We start from the raw sequence: 17,501 nt of genomic DNA, 5'->3' as shown, positions 1-17,501 counted from the left end.
CAAGAATCACACATCACTCCAACACTCCTTCCACAGTGAAAGTTCTGGACAGACTGAGGATGCCTAACACCCGGATGAGCGCGATAGCAGAAAATCATGGGAGATCGAGAGAGATGTGTAGTCTCGGTTCAGCGGAATACGCATGCAGATGCATGCGTGTGTGTCACTCGAAGGATATCGGTTTCCCCTTCTCCCGTTTTTCGTTCATAGGCCACACGATCGGCGTTGTGCCGTCCAAAATCTAGAGAAAGAAGACATGCTCTCTCGCTTTGGCACACAGGAAAGTTTTCCAATAGCTTCGGTTTTGCTGGTTGGGTCAGTGTGGATTTGACAAGTACAGTAAAGAAGTAGCTTCAACACTGCGGGACAATACTTAACGATGCAGTAGTTCAAGGATGTTCTTCCAATGAAGTCCGACGGAAAATTTTGCAGAAAAATTTGAAGTTTTCGGAAATCGAAGACATGGGAGTTGCGCAAGAGAGCATAGATAATCAAACAGCTGAAATGGCAGCTGGACCATCATCTGAAAAAGTGTTTAAAATCGAGCACGGCGGAAGAAAGGAAATCCCAGAGCGGAATATAAGGTCCAGACAGTTGAAAACAGGCGTAATGAAAGGCTTGTTTCAATTGCGGACACTTTGCGGCATCTTTCAATTGCCCTGCTCGCGGGAAGGAATGTAGAAATTGTAAGAAACTTGGTCATTTTGAACAAATGTGCGAAAGTTTATGGAGAAGGGTCCGACTAAACGTCAAATAAGAGCAATTGACGAATCATCAGAGGCAAAACAACCGAAAACTGAGGAGGAAACACATAGTTCGAAAGTGTATTATGCATTCTATTCAGGGAATGAGTGAAACGTAATATCTTGTATGCTTGGAGGAGTTTCTCTCTTGAAATGATGGTCGATTCAGCGCTGATGCCAATTTAATTCCTAGTGAAATGTGGGAGGAATTAAAAAATCGGAACATAGCGGTAGTTTCATCAACGAAACGAAGTTCGAAGATCTTGAGGGCATACGGAAGCAAAAAACCACTCCAATATTAGGCACTTTTGTTGCGGAGGTTGCTGTAGGGGCCAACGCATTCAAGCGGAGTTTTTGTGGTAGAAAAAGGACAACGTTGCTTACTGGGTGACAAGACGGCTAAGCAACTAGGTATTTGAAAGTCGGGCTAGACATAAACAGAGTGCAAGTAGATCCGTTTCCAAAAATGAAGGGCAATAACAGCAAAAATCAAGATGAATCCACAGATCATCCCGGTCTATCAGCAATGCGACGAATTCCGATACCTTTGGAGGAGTCAGTAGATCGGAAGTTAGATGGATTGTTAAAAGGGATATAATCGAGATAAAGACAGGCCCGACGACAAGGGTTTCGCCATTGGTCGTAGTGGGAAAGTCAAACGGAGAGCCTCGTTTGTGTCTTGAGGATTCGCGAGACGTGACAACTTTCATAACCCGACGAGGGTTGTACCGTTTCAAGCGGCTGCCGTTCGGTTTGGTGACTGCTCCAGAGTTATTTCAAAAGGCGATGGATGAGACTCTATCTGGTTGCGAAGGAACAATTTGGTATCTCGATGACGTGCTAATTGAAGGTCAAAATTTGCAGGAGCATGATAAAAGGTTGAATAAGGTAATGGAATGTTTGAATTGAATTGAATGTAACAAATCTATTGAATAAATGGGTCTTTTCTATCATATGCAGGTTCTTAGTCGATTAAAAAACCGTGGAATAGAATTGAACTGGGAGAAATGCCAATTGCGAGTATCGGATATAGAATTTTTAGGACACAGTCTTAATCAAGAGGGAATTATGCCATCAAGAAACAAATTGGAACTATTCTATCGTTCCGTGAACCGCGATGTGAAACAGAAGTTCGTAGTTTTCTTGGGTTGGCAAATTACATGAATAAGTTCGTACCGATGCTAGCCACCCTCGATGAACCCTTACGGTGATTGCTACATAAGGACACCAGATTTGGATGGACAGAAGAACACGCAAAAGCATTCAATGCCATAAGAAAGCAATGGGGAATATTGATAACTTGGGATTTTATAAAGTCGAGGACCGAACTGCCATAATGACCGACGCTAGTCCGCATGGATGGGCGCTATCCTTATTCAGTTCGATAATAGTGACAACATCGTGTTATCAGCTTCGCTTCCAAAGCATTAACGGACACAGAACATCGTTACTGCCAGACTGAAAAGGAAGCACTAGGTATTATTGGGGTGTTGAACGTTTCCAATATTATTTACTAGGTAAAGAATTTGACATATTCACGGATTGTAAGGCATTAAACTATCTCTTCTCGAAAAGATCAAAACCGTGTGCGCGCATAGAAAGATGGGTATTGCGTTTACAAGCATTCGACTATAGGATCGTGTTTATGTCAGGGAAAGATAATGTAGCTGATGCATTACCTCGGCTTCCAGTACAAAATGCGATACCATTCGATCCATCAGAAGAAATATTCGTAAGAGAAGTGGCTACTCATGCGGCAAATTCTTCAGCGTTGAACTGGCGTGATATAGAAACAGAAAGTAGACAAGACGTAGAAATTCAAGAAGTATTAACGTTATTGAACACGGGAAAAACACAAGAGCTACCTATCGAGTACCGTGTGATTGACAATGAATTATGTGAACTAGGAGGAGTTCTTCTTAGAGGAGATCGAATTGTCGTACCATTAGCTTTAAGGGATAATGTGCTGAAAACGGGCCATGAGGGACACCCAGGCATCACTATGATGAAAAATCATCTAAGATCTCATGTTTGGTGGCCAAAGATGGATGGACAGGTGGAACAATTTGTTAAGAATTGCCGAGGCTGTACACTTGTAGAGGCAGCAGCACCTCCGGAACCCTTACAACGAAATAAATTATCTGTTTCTCCTTGGCACACAATTGCCTTAGATTTTCTCGGTCCTCTCCCAGAAGGACAACATCTCCTAGTAGTAATCGATTGCTACAGCCGATTCATGCAAGTGTGTGAAATGGAAACCACAACTACCAGCGATGTTATAAAAGAACTTTCAACAATGTTTAGTCGGTACGGCATTCCAATTGCACTGAAAGCTGACAACGCGCCACAACTTAGCAAAGAATATACGGAATGGAAGGAGTTTAGTGAGGCGAATGGTATTAAACTCATGAATACCATTCCCTATTGTCCTCAATCGAACGGAGAGGTCGAACGTCAAAATCGATCAATTCTAAAACGGTTGCGTATATCCCAAGAACTTGGACGAGACTGGCGTCGGGAACTATATCAGTACCTACTAACATACCATTCAACCAAGCATCCGACTACGGGAAAATCTCCGGGAGAAATCATGTTTGTTCGACGGATCAAGGGCAAATTACCGTTATTGTCATCTTTTCAGGAGGACCCGGAAGTAAGAGATAGAGACACGTTGATAAAAGAGAAAGGGAAACAATATGCTGATAAGCGACGGGGTGCGCAAGAAAGCTCGATCGAAGAAGGGGATGAAGTTTTGGCTAAAAGAATACGGAAAACGAACAAACTAGATACGGAGTTCAGTACCGAAGAATTTATCGTCCGTCATAACATAGGTACAGACACAATTATTAAATCAAAGGAAACAGGGAAAGAATACAGGAGAAGCTCCGCACATCTCAAAAAGATAAATGAAGCTTCTTCAAGCGGATTATTGTGGACAGATTCATCTGCAGATAACATCCTTGGTCCGAGTAACAATTCGCCTAAGACGCTATCAGAGCCTGGTTCATCCAAACGGGTGGTCCAACCTCCAGTAAGACATCGTGACTACATATCATATTAGCTTTTTTCACTATGATACATTTACCGTTATAAATGTTACACCTAAAGGACAAATAAAGGGCAATATGGAATTTCCACATTATGATTATACACAAATAAATATTTATAAAAAGGGGGGGATTGTAGCATATTACTTTATATATACACCTTTGGCGTTACATTGACCTTATGGAATTGTTATTGGGTTGTCGAACCCCGAGACACACACACAGACGAGACGCACGAAGACACGACTGACAAGATGATTCATGTACGACGACCGACAGCAGCGGACACGCTACTACAATCTGGCGACGAGGATTTTGGAATTTAACGCAGAAAACAAGGAAAAAGGTGAGGAATATATATTTTCTCCTAAAGTGAATAAAGTTAAGAGTTTTATACGTGAAATAGTGTATAATGAAGCTGTAACCGTAATGGACAAGTTTGGAACAATAAGCGGGAAAAAAAGTGTGGTTATGCGAAGCGTCGTTTTCGCTAACACACAAAATGTCATCGAACCCATCGTGGAAAGGTTGGAATAATATGGATTATTCTATTGTGAAAAGTTAAAATGAGCAGCATCATTAGGTAAAGCGTCATTTTTACCAACATGAAGTGGCGAAAACTAATAGTTTTCCAGGAAATGTGCGAGAATTGAATTAGAATTCTCCAGGGTTGCTCAAAGGAGGTTGGCGGAAATCAATGGATTTCTCCACAAGTAGTGCGAGAATTGGTTCAAAATTCTCCATGTTTGTGCAAAGGAGGTTGGCGGAAATCATTGGATTTCTCCAGGACAAGAGCGAGAATTGTAAGAGAATTCTCCATGGTTTGAAAACGGAGGTTGGCGGAAATCAATGGATTTCTCCAGAAAAATGCGTGAATTGTAAGAGAATTCTCCATGAAAAAAAGGAGGTTGGCAGAAATGAATGCATTTCTCCAGCATAGGTGCGAGAATTGTAAAAGAATTCTCCATGTTTATTACAGGCGCAAGGAGCTAAAAAAAAAATGGCTATTCCCAGTGTTAGAAATTGATAGTAAATTTCTCCATGCTACGGTAATTTCGGGAATGTTCGGGAAGTTTTCTCAGGAAATACAGAGACGATGGATAGAATCTTAGGAATATGTGGGTTATAGAATGATTCGAGTTGGTAGCACTCGAGAAGAGGAAAGATATTTGTGGTTGCAGATTGATTTAACAGTTGATGTTAAGACTGATCTGGACACCAGTAACTAAGTTTCTGGTTGATGAACACAAGATTTATTTAGTTTTGTGTTTTTATTTGTTTTTGTTCTTGTAGATGCAAGAAATGCGACCAGTACCAATGTTGCTGTGCGATAAAATCGAAACTGCTAAACTCGCAACAGAATGGAAAATTTGGAAGGAAGCGTTGGAATGCTACTTTGCAGCGTACAACGTAACGGACCAAACGGAGAAAAAAGCAAACTACTACATCTCGGAGGACCGGCACTACCGAGAGTGTTTAAAAATTTAAAAGATCATGATCATGTGTCTTTGGTTATGTTGGAACCGCGCTGGTATGACCAGGCAGTTGAAAAACTGGATGAGTTTTTCGGACCGCAGTATCAAGCTACAACGGAGAGACGCAACCTGCGAATGATGAAACAAAAACCAGGTGAACGTTTTGCGGAATATTTGATTCGTTTAAAACAACAGGCATCTCAGTGTGGATTTGACAAGTACAGTAAAGAAGTAGCTTCAACACTGCGGGACATATACTTAACAGATGCAGTAGTTCAAGGATGTTCTTCCAATGAAGTCCGACGGAAAATTTTGCAGAAAAATTTGAAGTTTTCGGAAATCGAAGACATGGGAGTTGCGCAAGAGAGCATAGATAATCAAACAGCTGAAATGGCAGCTGGACCATCATCTGAAAAAGTGTTTAAAATCGAGCACGGCGGAAGAAAAGGAAATCCCAGAGCGGAATATAAGGGATCCAGACAAGTTGAAAACAGGCGTAATGAAAAGGCTTGTTTCAATTGCGGACGTGTAGGACACTTTGCGGCATCTTTCAATTGCCCTGCTCGCGGGAAGGAATGTAGAAATTGTAAGAAACTTGGTCATTTTGAACAAATGTGCCGAAAGTTTATGGAGAAGGGTCCGACTAAACGTCAAATAAGAGCAATTGACGAATCATCAGAGGCAAAACAACCGAAAACTGAGGAGGAAACACATAGTTCGAAAGTGTATTATGCATTCTATTCAGGGAATGAGTCAAACGTAATATCTTGTATGCTTGGAGGAGTTTCTCTTGAAATGATGGTCGATTCAGGCGCTGATGCCAATTTAATTCCTAGTGAAATGTGGGAGGAATTAAAAAATCGGAACATAGCGGTAGTTTCATCAACGAAACGAAGTTCGAAGATCTTGAGGGCATACGGAAGCAAAAAACCACTCACAATATTAGGCACTTTTGTTGCGGAGGTTGCTGTAGGGGGCCAACGCATTCAAGCGGAGTTTTTTGTGGTAGAAAAAGGACAACGTTGCTTACTGGGTGACAAGACGGCTAAGCAACTAGGTATTTTGAAAGTCGGGCTAGACATAAACAGAGTGCAAGTAGATCCGTTTCCAAAAATGAAGGGCATAACAGCAAAAATCAAGATGAATCCACAGATCATCCCGGTCTATCAGCCAATGCGACGAATTCCGATACCTTTGGAGGAGTCAGTAGATCGGAAGTTAGATGGATTGTTAAAAAGGGATATAATCGAGATAAAGACAGGCCCGACGACATGGGTTTCGCCATTGGTCGTAGTGGGAAAGTCAAACGGAGAGCCTCGTTTGTGTCTTGAGGATTCGCGAGACGTGACAACTTTCATAACCCGACGAGGGTTGTACCGTTTCAAGCGGCTGCCGTTCGGTTTGGTGACTGCTCCAGAGTTATTTCAAAAGGCGATGGATGAGACTCTATCTGGTTGCGAAGGAACAATTTGGTATCTCGATGACGTGCTAATTGAAGGTCAAAATTTGCAGGAGCATGATAAAAGGTTGAATAAGGTAATGGAATGTTTGAATTGAATTGAATGTAACAAATCTATTGAATAAATGGGTCTTTTCTATCATATGCAGGTTCTTAGTCGATTAAAAAACCGTGGAATAGAATTGAACTGGGAGAAATGCCAATTGCGAGTATCGGATATAGAATTTTTAGGACACAGTCTTAATCAAGAGGGAATTATGCCATCAAGAAACAAAATTGGAACTATTCTATCGTTCCGTGAACCGCGATGTGAAACAGAAGTTCGTAGTTTTCTTGGGTTGGCAAATTACATGAATAAGTTCGTACCGATGCTAGCCACCCTCGATGAACCCTTACGGTGATTGCTACATAAGGACACCAGATTTGGATGGACAGAAGAACACGCAAAAGCATTCAATGCCATAAAGAAAGCAATGGGGAATATTGATAACTTGGGATTTTATAAAGTCGAGGACCGAACTGCCATAATGACCGACGCTAGTCCGCATGGATTGGGCGCTATCCTTATTCAGTTCGATAATAGTGACAAACATCGTGTTATCAGCTTCGCTTCCAAAGCATTAACGGACACAGAACATCGTTACTGCCAGACTGAAAAGGAAGCACTAGGTATTATTTGGGTGTTGAACGTTTCCAATATTATTTACTAGGTAAAGAATTTGACATATTCACGGATTGTAAGGCATTAAACTATCTATTCTCGAAAAGATCAAAACCGTGTGCGCGCATAGAAAGATGGGTATTGCGTTTACAAGCATTCGACTATAGGATCGTGTTTATGTCAGGGAAAGATAATGTAGCTGATGCATTACCTCGGCTTCCAGTACAAAATGCGATACCATTCGATGCATCAGAAGAAATATTCGTAAGAGAAGTGGCTACTCATGCGGCAAATTCTTCAGCGTTGAACTGGCGTGATATAGAAACAGAAAGTAGACAAGACGTAGAAATTCAAGAAGTATTAACGTTATTGAACACGGGAAAAACACAAGAGCTACCTATCGAGTACCGTGTGATTGACAATGAATTATGTGAACTAGGAGGAGTTCTTCTTAGAGGAGATCGAATTGTCGTACCATTAGCTTTAAGGGATAATGTGCTGAAAACAGGCCATGAGGGACACCCAGGCATCACTATGATGAAAAATCATCTAAGATCTCATGTTTGGTGGCCAAAGATGGATGGACAGGTGGAACAATTTGTTAAGAATTGCCGAGGCTGTACACTTGTAGAGGCAGCAGCACCTCCGGAACCCTTACAACGAAATAAATTATCTGTTTCTCCTTGGCACACAATTGCCTTAGATTTTCTCGGTCCTCTCCCAGAAGGACAACATCTCCTAGTAGTAATCGATTGCTACAGCCGATTCATGCAAGTGTGTGAAATGGAAACCACAACTACCAGCGATGTTATAAAAGAACTTTCAACAATGTTTAGTCGGTACGGCATTCCAATTGCACTGAAAGCTGACAACGCGCCACAACTTAGCAAAGAATATACGGAATGGAAGGAGTTTAGTGAGGCGAATGGTATTAAACTCATGAATACCATTCCCTATTGTCCTCAATCGAACGGAGAGGTCGAACGTCAAAATCGATCAATTCTAAAACGGTTGCGTATATCCCAAGAACTTGGACGAGACTGGCGTCGGGAACTATATCAGTACCTACTAACATATCATTCAACCAAGCATCCGACTACGGGAAAATCTCCGGGAGAAATCATGTTTGTTCGACGGATCAAGGGCAAATTACCGTTATTGTCATCTTTTCAGGAGGACCCGGAAGTAAGAGATAGAGACACGTTGATAAAAGAGAAAGGGAAACAATATGCTGATAAGCGACGGGGTGCGCAAGAAAGCTCGATCGAAGAAGGGGATGAAGTTTTGGCTAAAAGAATACGGAAAACGAACAAACTAGATACGGAGTTCAGTACCGAAGAATTTATCGTCCGTCATAACATAGGTACAGACACAATTATTAAATCAAAGGAAACAGGGAAAGAATACAGGAGAAGCTCCGCACATCTCAAAAAGATAAATGAAGCTTCTTCAAGCGGATTATTGCGGACAGATTCATCTGCAGATAACATCCTTGGTCCGAGTAACAATTCGCCTAAGACGCTATCAGAGCCTGGTTCATCCAAACGGGTGGTCCAACCTCCAGTAAGACATCGTGACTACATATCATATTAGCTTTTTTCACTATGATACATTTACCGTTATAAATGTTACACCTAAAGGACAAATAAAGGGCAATATGGAATTTCCACATTATGATTATACACAAATAAATATTATAAAAAGGGGGGATTGTAGCATATTACTTTATATATACACCTTTGGCGTTACATTGACCTTATGGAATTGTTATTTGGGTTGTCGAACCCCGAGACACACACACAGACGAGACGCACGAAGACACGACTGACAAGATGATTCATGTACGACGACCGACAGCAGCGGACACGCTACTACAATCTGGCGACGAGGATTTTGGAATTTAACGCAGAAAACAAGGAAAAAAGGTGAGGAATATATAATTTTCTCCTAAAGTGAATAAAGTTAAGAGTTTTATACGTGAAATAGTGTATAATGAAGCTGTAACCGTAATGGACAAGTTTGGAACAATAAGCGGGAAAAAAAGTGTGGTTATGCGAAGCGTCGTTTTCGCTAACACACAAAATGTCATCGAACCCATCGTGGAAAGGTTGGAATAATATGGATTATTCTATTGTGAAAAGTTAAAATGAGCAGCATCATTAGGTAAAGCGTCATTTTTACCAACATGAAGTGGCGAAAACTAATAGTTTTCCAGGAAATGTGCGAGAATTGAATTAGAATTCTCCAGGGTTGCTCAAAGGAGGTTGGCGGAAATCAATGGATTTCTCCACAAGTAGTGCGAGAATTGGTTCAAAATTCTCCATGTTTGTGCAAAGGAGGTTGGCGGAAATCATTGGATTTCTCCAGGACAAGAGCGAGAATAGTAAGAGAATTCTCCATGGTTTGAAAACGGAGGTTGGCGGAAATCAATGGATTTCTCAAGAAAAATGCGTGAATTGTAAGAGAATTCTCCATGAAAAAAAGGAGGTTGGCAGAAATGAATGCATTTCTCCAGCATAGGTGCGAGAATTGTAAAAGAATTCTCCATGTTTATTACAGGCGCAAGGAGCTAAAAAAAAAAATGGCTATTCCCAGTATTAGAAATTGATAGTAAATTTCTCCATGCTACGGTAATTTCGGGAATGTTCGGGAAGTTTTCTCAGGAAATACAGAGACGATGGATAGAATCTTAGGAATATGTGGGTTATAGAATGATTCGAGTTGGTAGCACTCGAGAAGAGGAAAGATATTTGTGGTTGCAGATTGATTTAACAGTTGATGTTAAGACTGATCTGGACACCAGTAACTAAGTTTCTGGTTGATGAACACAAGATTTATTTAGTTTTGTGTTTTTGTTTGTTTTTGTTCTTGTAGATGCAAGAAATGCGACCAGTACCAATGTTGCTGTGCGATAAAATCGAAACTGCTAAACTCGCAACAGAATGGAAAATTTGGAAGGAAGCGTTGGAATGCTACTTTGCAGCGTACAACGTAACGGACCAAACGGAGAAAAAAGCAAAACTACTACATCTCGGAGGACCGGCACTACCGAGAGTGTTTAAAAATTTAAAAGATCATGATCATGTGTCTTTGGTTATGTTGGAACCGCGCTGGTATGACCAGGCAGTTGAAAAACTGGATGAGTTTTTCGGACCGCAGTATCAAGCTACAACGGAGAGACGCAACCTGCGAATGATGAAACAAAAACCAGGTGAACGTTTTGCGGAATATTTGATTCGTTTAAAACAACAGGCATCTCAGTGTGGATTTGACAAGTACAGTAAAGAAGTAGCTTCAACACTGCGGGACATATACTTAACAGATGCAGTAGTTCAAGGATGTTCTTCCAATGAAGTCCGACGGAAAATTTTGCAGAAAAATTTGAAGTTTTCGGAAATCGAAGACATGGGAGTTGCGCAAGAGAGCATAGATAATCAAACAGCTGAAATGGCAGCTGGACCATCATCTGAAAAAGTGTTTAAAATCGAGCACGGCGGAAGAAAAGGAAATCCCAGAGCGGAATATAAGGGATCCAGACAAGTTGAAAACAGGCGTAATGAAAAGGCTTGTTTCAATTGCGGACGTGTAGGACACTTTGCGGCATCTTTCAATTGCCCTGCTCGCGGGAAGGAATGTAGAAATTGTAAGAAACTTGGTCATTTTGAACAAATGTGCCGAAAGTTTATGGAGAAGGGTCCGACTAAACGTCAAATAAGAGCAATTGACGAATCATCAGAGGCAAAACAACCGAAAACTGAGGAGGAAACACATAGTTCGAAAGTGTATTATGCATTCTATTCAGGGAATGAGTCAAACGTAATATCTTGTATGCTTGGAGGAGTTTCTCTTGAAATGATGGTCGATTCAGGCGCTGATGCCAATTTAATTCCTAGTGAAATGTGGGAGGAATTAAAAAATCGGAACATAGCGGTAGTTTCATCAACGAAACGAAGTTCAAAGATCTTGAGGGCATACGGAAGCAAAAAACCACTCACAATATTAGGCACTTTTGTTGCGGAGGTTGCTGTAGGGGGCCAACGCATTCAAGCGGAGTTTTTTGTGGTAGAAAAAGGACAACGTTGCTTACTGGGTGACAAGACGGCTAAGCAACTAGGTATTTTGAAAGTCGGGCTAGACATAAACAGAGTGCAAGTAGATCCGTTTCCAAAAATGAAGGGCATAACAGCAAAAATCAAGATGAATCCACAGATCATCCCGGTCTATCAGTCAATGCGACGAATTCCGATACCTTTGGAGGAGTCAGTAGATCGGAAGTTAGATGGATTGTTAAAAAGGGATATAATCGAGATAAAGACAGGCCCGACGACAAGGGTTTCGCCATTGGTCGTAGTGGGAAAGTCAAACGGAGAGCCTCGTTTGTGTCTTGAGGATTCGCGAGACGTGACAACTTTCATAACCCGACGAGGGTTGTACCGTTTCAAGCGGCTGCCGTTCGGTTTGGTGACTGCTCCAGAGTTATTTCAAAAGGCGATGGATGAGACTCTATCTGGTTGCGAAGGAACAATTTGGTATCTCGATGACGTGCTAATTGAAGGTCAAAATTTGCAGGAGCATGATAAAAGGTTGAATAAGGTAATGGAATGTTTGAATTGAATTGAATGTAACAAATCTATTGAATAAATGGGTCTTTTCTATCATATGCAGGTTCTTAGTCGATTAAAAACCGTGGAATAGAATTGAACTGGGAGAAATGCCAATTGCGAGTATCGGATATAGAATTTTTAGGACACAGTCTTAATCAAGAGGGAATTATGCCATCAAGAAACAAAATTGGAACTATTCTATCGTTCCGTGAACCGCGATGTGAAACAGAAGTTCGTAGTTTTCTTGGGTTGGCAAATTACATGAATAAGTTCGTACCGATGCTAGCCACCCTCGATGAACCCTTACGGTGATTGCTACATAAGGACACCAGATTTGGATGGACAGAAGAACACGCAAAAGCATTCAATGCCATAAAGAAAGCAATGGGGAATATTGATAACTTGGGATTTTATAAAGTCGAGGACCGAACTGCCATAATGACCGACGCTAGTCCGCATGGATTGGGCGCTATCCTTATTCAGTTCGATAATAGTGACAAACATCGTGTTATCAGCTTCGCTTCCAAAGCATTAACGGACACAGAACATCGTTACTGCCAGACTGAAAAGGAAGCACTAGGTATTATTTGGGGTGTTGAACGTTTCCAATATTATTTACTAGGTAAAGAATTTGACATATTCACGGATTGTAAGGCATTAAACTATCTCTTCTCGAAAAGATCAAAACCGTGTGCGCGCATAGAAAGATGGGTATTGCGTTTACAAGCATTCGACTATAGGATCGTGTTTATGTCAGGGAAAGATAATGTAGCTGATGCATTACCTCGGCTTCCAGTACAAAATGCGATACCATTCGATGCATCAGAAGAAATATTCGTAAGAGAAGTGGCTACTCATGCGGCAAATTCTTCAGCGTTGAACTGGCGTGATATAGAAACAGAAAGTAGACAAGACGTAGAAATTCAAGAAGTATTAACGTTATTGAACACGGGAAAAACACAAGAGCTACCTATCGAGTACCGTGTGATTGACAATGAATTATGTGAACTAGGAGGAGTTCTTCTTAGAGGAGATCGAATTGTCGTACCATTAGCTTTAAGGGATAATGTGCTGAAAACGGGCCATGAGGGACACCCAGGCATCACTATGATGAAAAATCATCTAAGATCTCATGTTTGGTGGCCAAAGATGGATGGACAGGTGGAACAATTTGTTAAGAATTGCCGAGGCTGTACACTTGTAGAGGCAGCAGCACCTCCGGAACCCTTACAACGAAATAAATTATCTGTTTCTCCTTGGCACACAATTGCCTTAGATTTTCTCGGTCCTCTCCCAGAAGGACAACATCTCCTAGTAGTAATCGATTGCTACAGCCGATTCATGCAAGTGTGTGAAATGGAAACCACAACTACCAGCGATGTTATAAAAGAACTTTCAACAATGTTTAGTCGGTACGGCATTCCAATTGCACTGAAAGCTGACAACGCGCCACAACTTAGCAAAGAATATACGGAATGGAAGGAGTTTAGTGAGGCGAATGGTATTAAACTCATGAATACTGTTGTGTTCGGATGGCCGAGAGTATACAATTTATATTTACACCGAACACGTAATAAACAATACACAATACTTTATTACACGATCAGCCCTTGTGTTCCCGACGGTGTCCCACGAGCGTCTGGCGCTCTCTCGTCTGCTAACCGCTCATCAGTCACTCAGTGGCTGCATACGTCCTTAACGCCGAATGTAGGGAGCCTTCCACTTCGTGACCACAACATCTCCCCCTTTTTAATAGCGTAGGTACGGATCGAACCGACGTGGAGCTCTTCTAGACCGAGAAGAGCGACGTGGTGAACGTTGATGCTGAGGAATGGATCGATGTGGGGGAAGAGATGGCGGCTCAGTTGGAGTCGCCACTGGCGGTGCAAGATGTGTTGGATAAACATCTGGGAGCACTGATGGTGTAACGGGTATGCTCCAGGAATCCAATAATACATCCAACGGTAATGGATTGAAACGTTCCGTCATGGGACCCTGGCTGTTTAATGGTCCACGCCTTTTCAGTTGATTAATGTGTCTAATGACGCTGCGATGACCAGTCAGTACCTCGTAGGTAACATTTCCACGTTTCCGAATCACTCTTCCTGGAACCCAATGCCAATTGTTCCTACTATACGCCTTAGCATAGACAAGGTCATCACGCTCGAACGATCTTTCATTCCCTTCTCTAAAATCATGTTGAATTTTCCTTGGGGGACGGAGTAAATCAAAACACGTTCGTATAGGTCGTCCAAACATAACTTCAGCAGGTGTTTGTTTTGCTCTAACTGAGGGTTTGGCGTGGTTCGATATGTCTGTAGGAATAGGTCCAGTGCTTCCTGCAGCGGTGCTCCTCCTACTCTTATCTTGGTTAACGAGCGCTTAAACGTATCTACGAATCTTTCTGCCTGCCCGTTTGATTGCGGATGAAACGGGGCAGACGTAATGTGATGCACACCATTACTCAAACAGAACTCTGAAACTCACCGCTGGTGAATTGTGTGCCATTGTCGCTCACCAGTGTCGTGGGCATACCGAAACGCGCGAACAACCCTCTCAAGATGCTAACGGTTATGCGGGCTGTGATACTAGCCGTCCGGATGATCTCTGGCCACTTAGTATGCGCATCGACTACTACCAAAAAATAGTCTCCCTCTATTGGGCCCGCGTAGTCCACATGGACACGCTCCCATGGCGTTGTTGTCTTCGGCCACGGCAAAGGATCAGCATGAGCAGGAGATTTTGCTGCCAGAGCACATGAATGGCAATTACTGACGAGATCGATGATGTCTTCATTTAACGACGGCCAAAACACATAGCTACGCGCAATCGCCTTCATGCGCTGGATACCAGGATGTCCTCGATGAAGCTGGGACAGACATTGCTTGACACTCTCTCTCCGACCAAAATACATCCTTCCACCGTTGAATAGTCTTCCTTCCTGCTGTGATAACGAGATGAATCTGCGCCAAGGGCAATGTTACGTGGCCACCCGTTTTTTATGTAGTAATGCAACTTCCTTGCTATAGGATCACGATTCGTTTCTCGAGCGACCTCTCTAAAACTCAAGGGAAACGTAACTAAAGCGCTTGTTGCAATAGACTTTACATCCATCTCTAGTGCAACAGAAGCGATTACACAATCCTCATCCGGTTTATCATGCTTGTTAATTAGCCTGGAGAGTACATCGGCATTTCCGAATGATTCGGTGCGTACATATTCAATGCCGAAATCGTATGACAATAGCGTGAGCGCAAAACGCTGCAAGCGGTTGGCAGTGTAGACTGGGATCCCTTTTTTCGACCCAAAGATCCGCAGTAGTAGACGATGATCTGTCTGAAGCTGGAAACGCCTTCCAAATATCATCTTGTGGAATTTCGTTACCGCGAAGATGATTGCCAGTCCTTCACGATCTATTTGGCTATATCCTTCTTCCGTTTTTGTAAGTGCTCTAGAGGCGTGTTGAACCACACGTATGGTACCATTGGGAAACATGTGGCTAATAGTGGCACCAATACCTATTGATGATGCATCTGCCGATACTATATTTTATGCCTTGGATCATAATGCGTTAACAACAAGTTCGATGATAGCAAGGATTTAAATCTTTCAAACGCTCTTTTACAATCGGCGGTCCATCGAAACTGTGCATTTGTCTTCAATAAGTTATCCAGTGGATATCGCAACTCTCTCATGTTTGGGACAAATCTGGCATAATAATTTATGGCTCCTAGAAAGGATCGGACGCCGCTCACATCTGTTGGTTCTGGAAGCCTTTTTATGACATCGATCTTCGCTGGATCGGGGCGCAATCCGTGGGTGTCGATGATGTAACCCAAATATCTTAGTTGCTGAACCTTAAAAGCGCATTTTTCCGATCGAATGCTGAATCCATACTCTTGAATTCTTTTCAAAACTGCCATTAAATTTGCTTCATGCTCTTGTTCAGTGGCTCCTCCGACAATGATGTCGTCCATGTAACATGACACTCCTTTTACACCAGCCAGCATTGTGTCGATAAGCTGCTGGAACGCTGCTGGAGCAATCTTAATACCAGGCGGCAATCTATTGTAGGTGAATAAACCTCGATGCGTATTGATGGTGAGTAAAGATCGGTAGGCAGGGTCGATTTCTACCTGTAAGAAAGCATCGGATAGATCAATTTTGCTAAATATTTTGCATTGCGATAGTCTAGCGAAGATATCTTCAGGTAATGGTAAAGGATACTCATGTTGCTGCAACGCGTCATTTAGTCCAGTTGAGTAGTCCCCGCAAAGCCGAATGCTGCCGTTTGCCTTGCGGACGACGACGATAGGTGCTGCCCATTCAGAGTAATCCGTTGGAGATATTATGCTCATCTGCTCTAGTCGATCGAGTTCCTTGTCGACTAACTCCTGTACTGCATAAGCTACCGGTCGCTTTGGGCAAAATACTGGACGAACGTTTTCCTTCAGCTGCAGTTTTACACTAGCCTTTGTGCACAGACCCATGCCGTTGAAGACCTCTTGAAATCTCCGCTCAACCGTCTTAGAGTAATCCTCAGATGAGATATGCCTACAAAAAGCATCCATGGGGGTAGAACCAAGTGCGAACAGGTCTATTAAGTCTGTTCCGAGCAATAGTATGTCTGCCTGTGCTACTCTTAAAGAAGCCACATGAGTTACGCTTCCGATGGTAACATTCGCTTCAAACTCTCCTAACAGAAAGAGTCCGCTTCCTGATGCTGTTCTTGCGCTAACTGTTCGTTTTAGTTCAGGCTTTCCAAGACGTTGCCATACGTTTCGATTAATGATCGTTATATCAGATCCTGTGTCGAACTGCAATCGAGTGCTTACATTATTTATAAAAATATTGATATATTTTCGCCTTTGCTGAACATTCGTTGTATTCACCGAAACCACTCGTGATGAAAACTTGTTTCTGTATGTTGGACTATCTGAATAACGTTTCGGTTTTGGACAGTAACCGTCTCTATGACCCTTTTTCTTACAGACACGACACACATTCGACTTAAAAGGACAATCACGCGCCCAATGATTTTTTCCACAAAGCCAGCAATTTCTTCCAGGTAGGGTTTGAGGACGCTTATATTCGTGCTTTCTGCTCTGGAAATTTTGGCGCTCAGAAAACTTTGGTTCGTCAGTTTTCTTTTGCACAGCGAAAACTTGTTCGGTTGCTGCTTTCTCGATCATAGCACTGTCTTTTTTTAAGTTCAAAATACGCTGGCAGTCTGCTGTTAAACTTTCCAGTGTTGTGTCGTTTCGGTCGTCGATCTTTCCAAGTAGACGTGTTCGAATCTCGACGTCTTCTTCGTCCCGCAGTCCGCATACGTATATCAGACACTTGAATTGTTCCTCAGTTAATTTTCCAATTTCAAAATCTACACAGGATCGATTCACACGACAAGAATATGCCAGATAATCTTCGCTACGTCGTTTCATTAGGTTCAAGCATTTATAACGCCTATGCAACAATGACTCTTTCACTCCGAATAACGATGACAGCTTTTTTA

At 42.2% G+C, this 17,501-nt stretch overlaps 3 protein-coding genes across 3 annotated transcripts; all 3 read left to right on the top strand.

Moving 5' to 3' along the window:
• Positions 1–1,339: 1,339 nt before the first annotated feature.
• Positions 1,340–5,278, top strand: LOC121602218 (uncharacterized protein K02A2.6-like). The gene is made up of 3 exons (XM_041930968.1): positions 1,340–1,631; positions 1,704–1,877; positions 5,084–5,278. Exons 1-3 carry the CDS (start codon positions 1,530–1,532, stop codon positions 5,276–5,278), a joined length of 471 nt encoding a protein of 156 aa, XP_041786902.1. The 5' UTR covers positions 1,340–1,529.
• LOC121602217 (uncharacterized protein K02A2.6-like) lies at positions 5,239–7,401 on the top strand. The gene is made up of 2 exons (XM_041930967.1): positions 5,239–6,801; positions 6,874–7,401. The coding sequence occupies exons 1-2, from the start codon at positions 5,305–5,307 to the stop codon at positions 7,123–7,125; spliced, it is 1,749 nt and encodes a 582-aa protein (XP_041786901.1). The 5' UTR covers positions 5,239–5,304; the 3' UTR covers positions 7,126–7,401.
• Positions 7,402–9,171: 1,770 nt separating this feature from the next.
• On the top strand, positions 9,172–12,043 carry LOC121602214 (uncharacterized protein K02A2.6-like). Its single transcript, XM_041930966.1, has 2 exons — positions 9,172–9,310; positions 10,260–12,043. Exon 2 carries the CDS (start codon positions 10,260–10,262, stop codon positions 11,997–11,999), a length of 1,740 nt encoding a protein of 579 aa, XP_041786900.1. The 5' UTR covers positions 9,172–9,310; the 3' UTR covers positions 12,000–12,043.
• Positions 12,044–17,501: the final 5,458 nt, after the last annotated feature.

Source organism: Anopheles merus, unplaced genomic scaffold (assembly GCF_017562075.2).
Source record: "Anopheles merus strain MAF unplaced genomic scaffold, AmerM5.1 LNR4000362, whole genome shotgun sequence".
NCBI classification, from domain to species: domain Eukaryota; kingdom Metazoa; phylum Arthropoda; class Insecta; order Diptera; family Culicidae; genus Anopheles; species Anopheles merus.
Note: the sequence above shows the minus strand (reverse complement) of the source record. Positions and strands in the feature narration are given on the sequence as shown.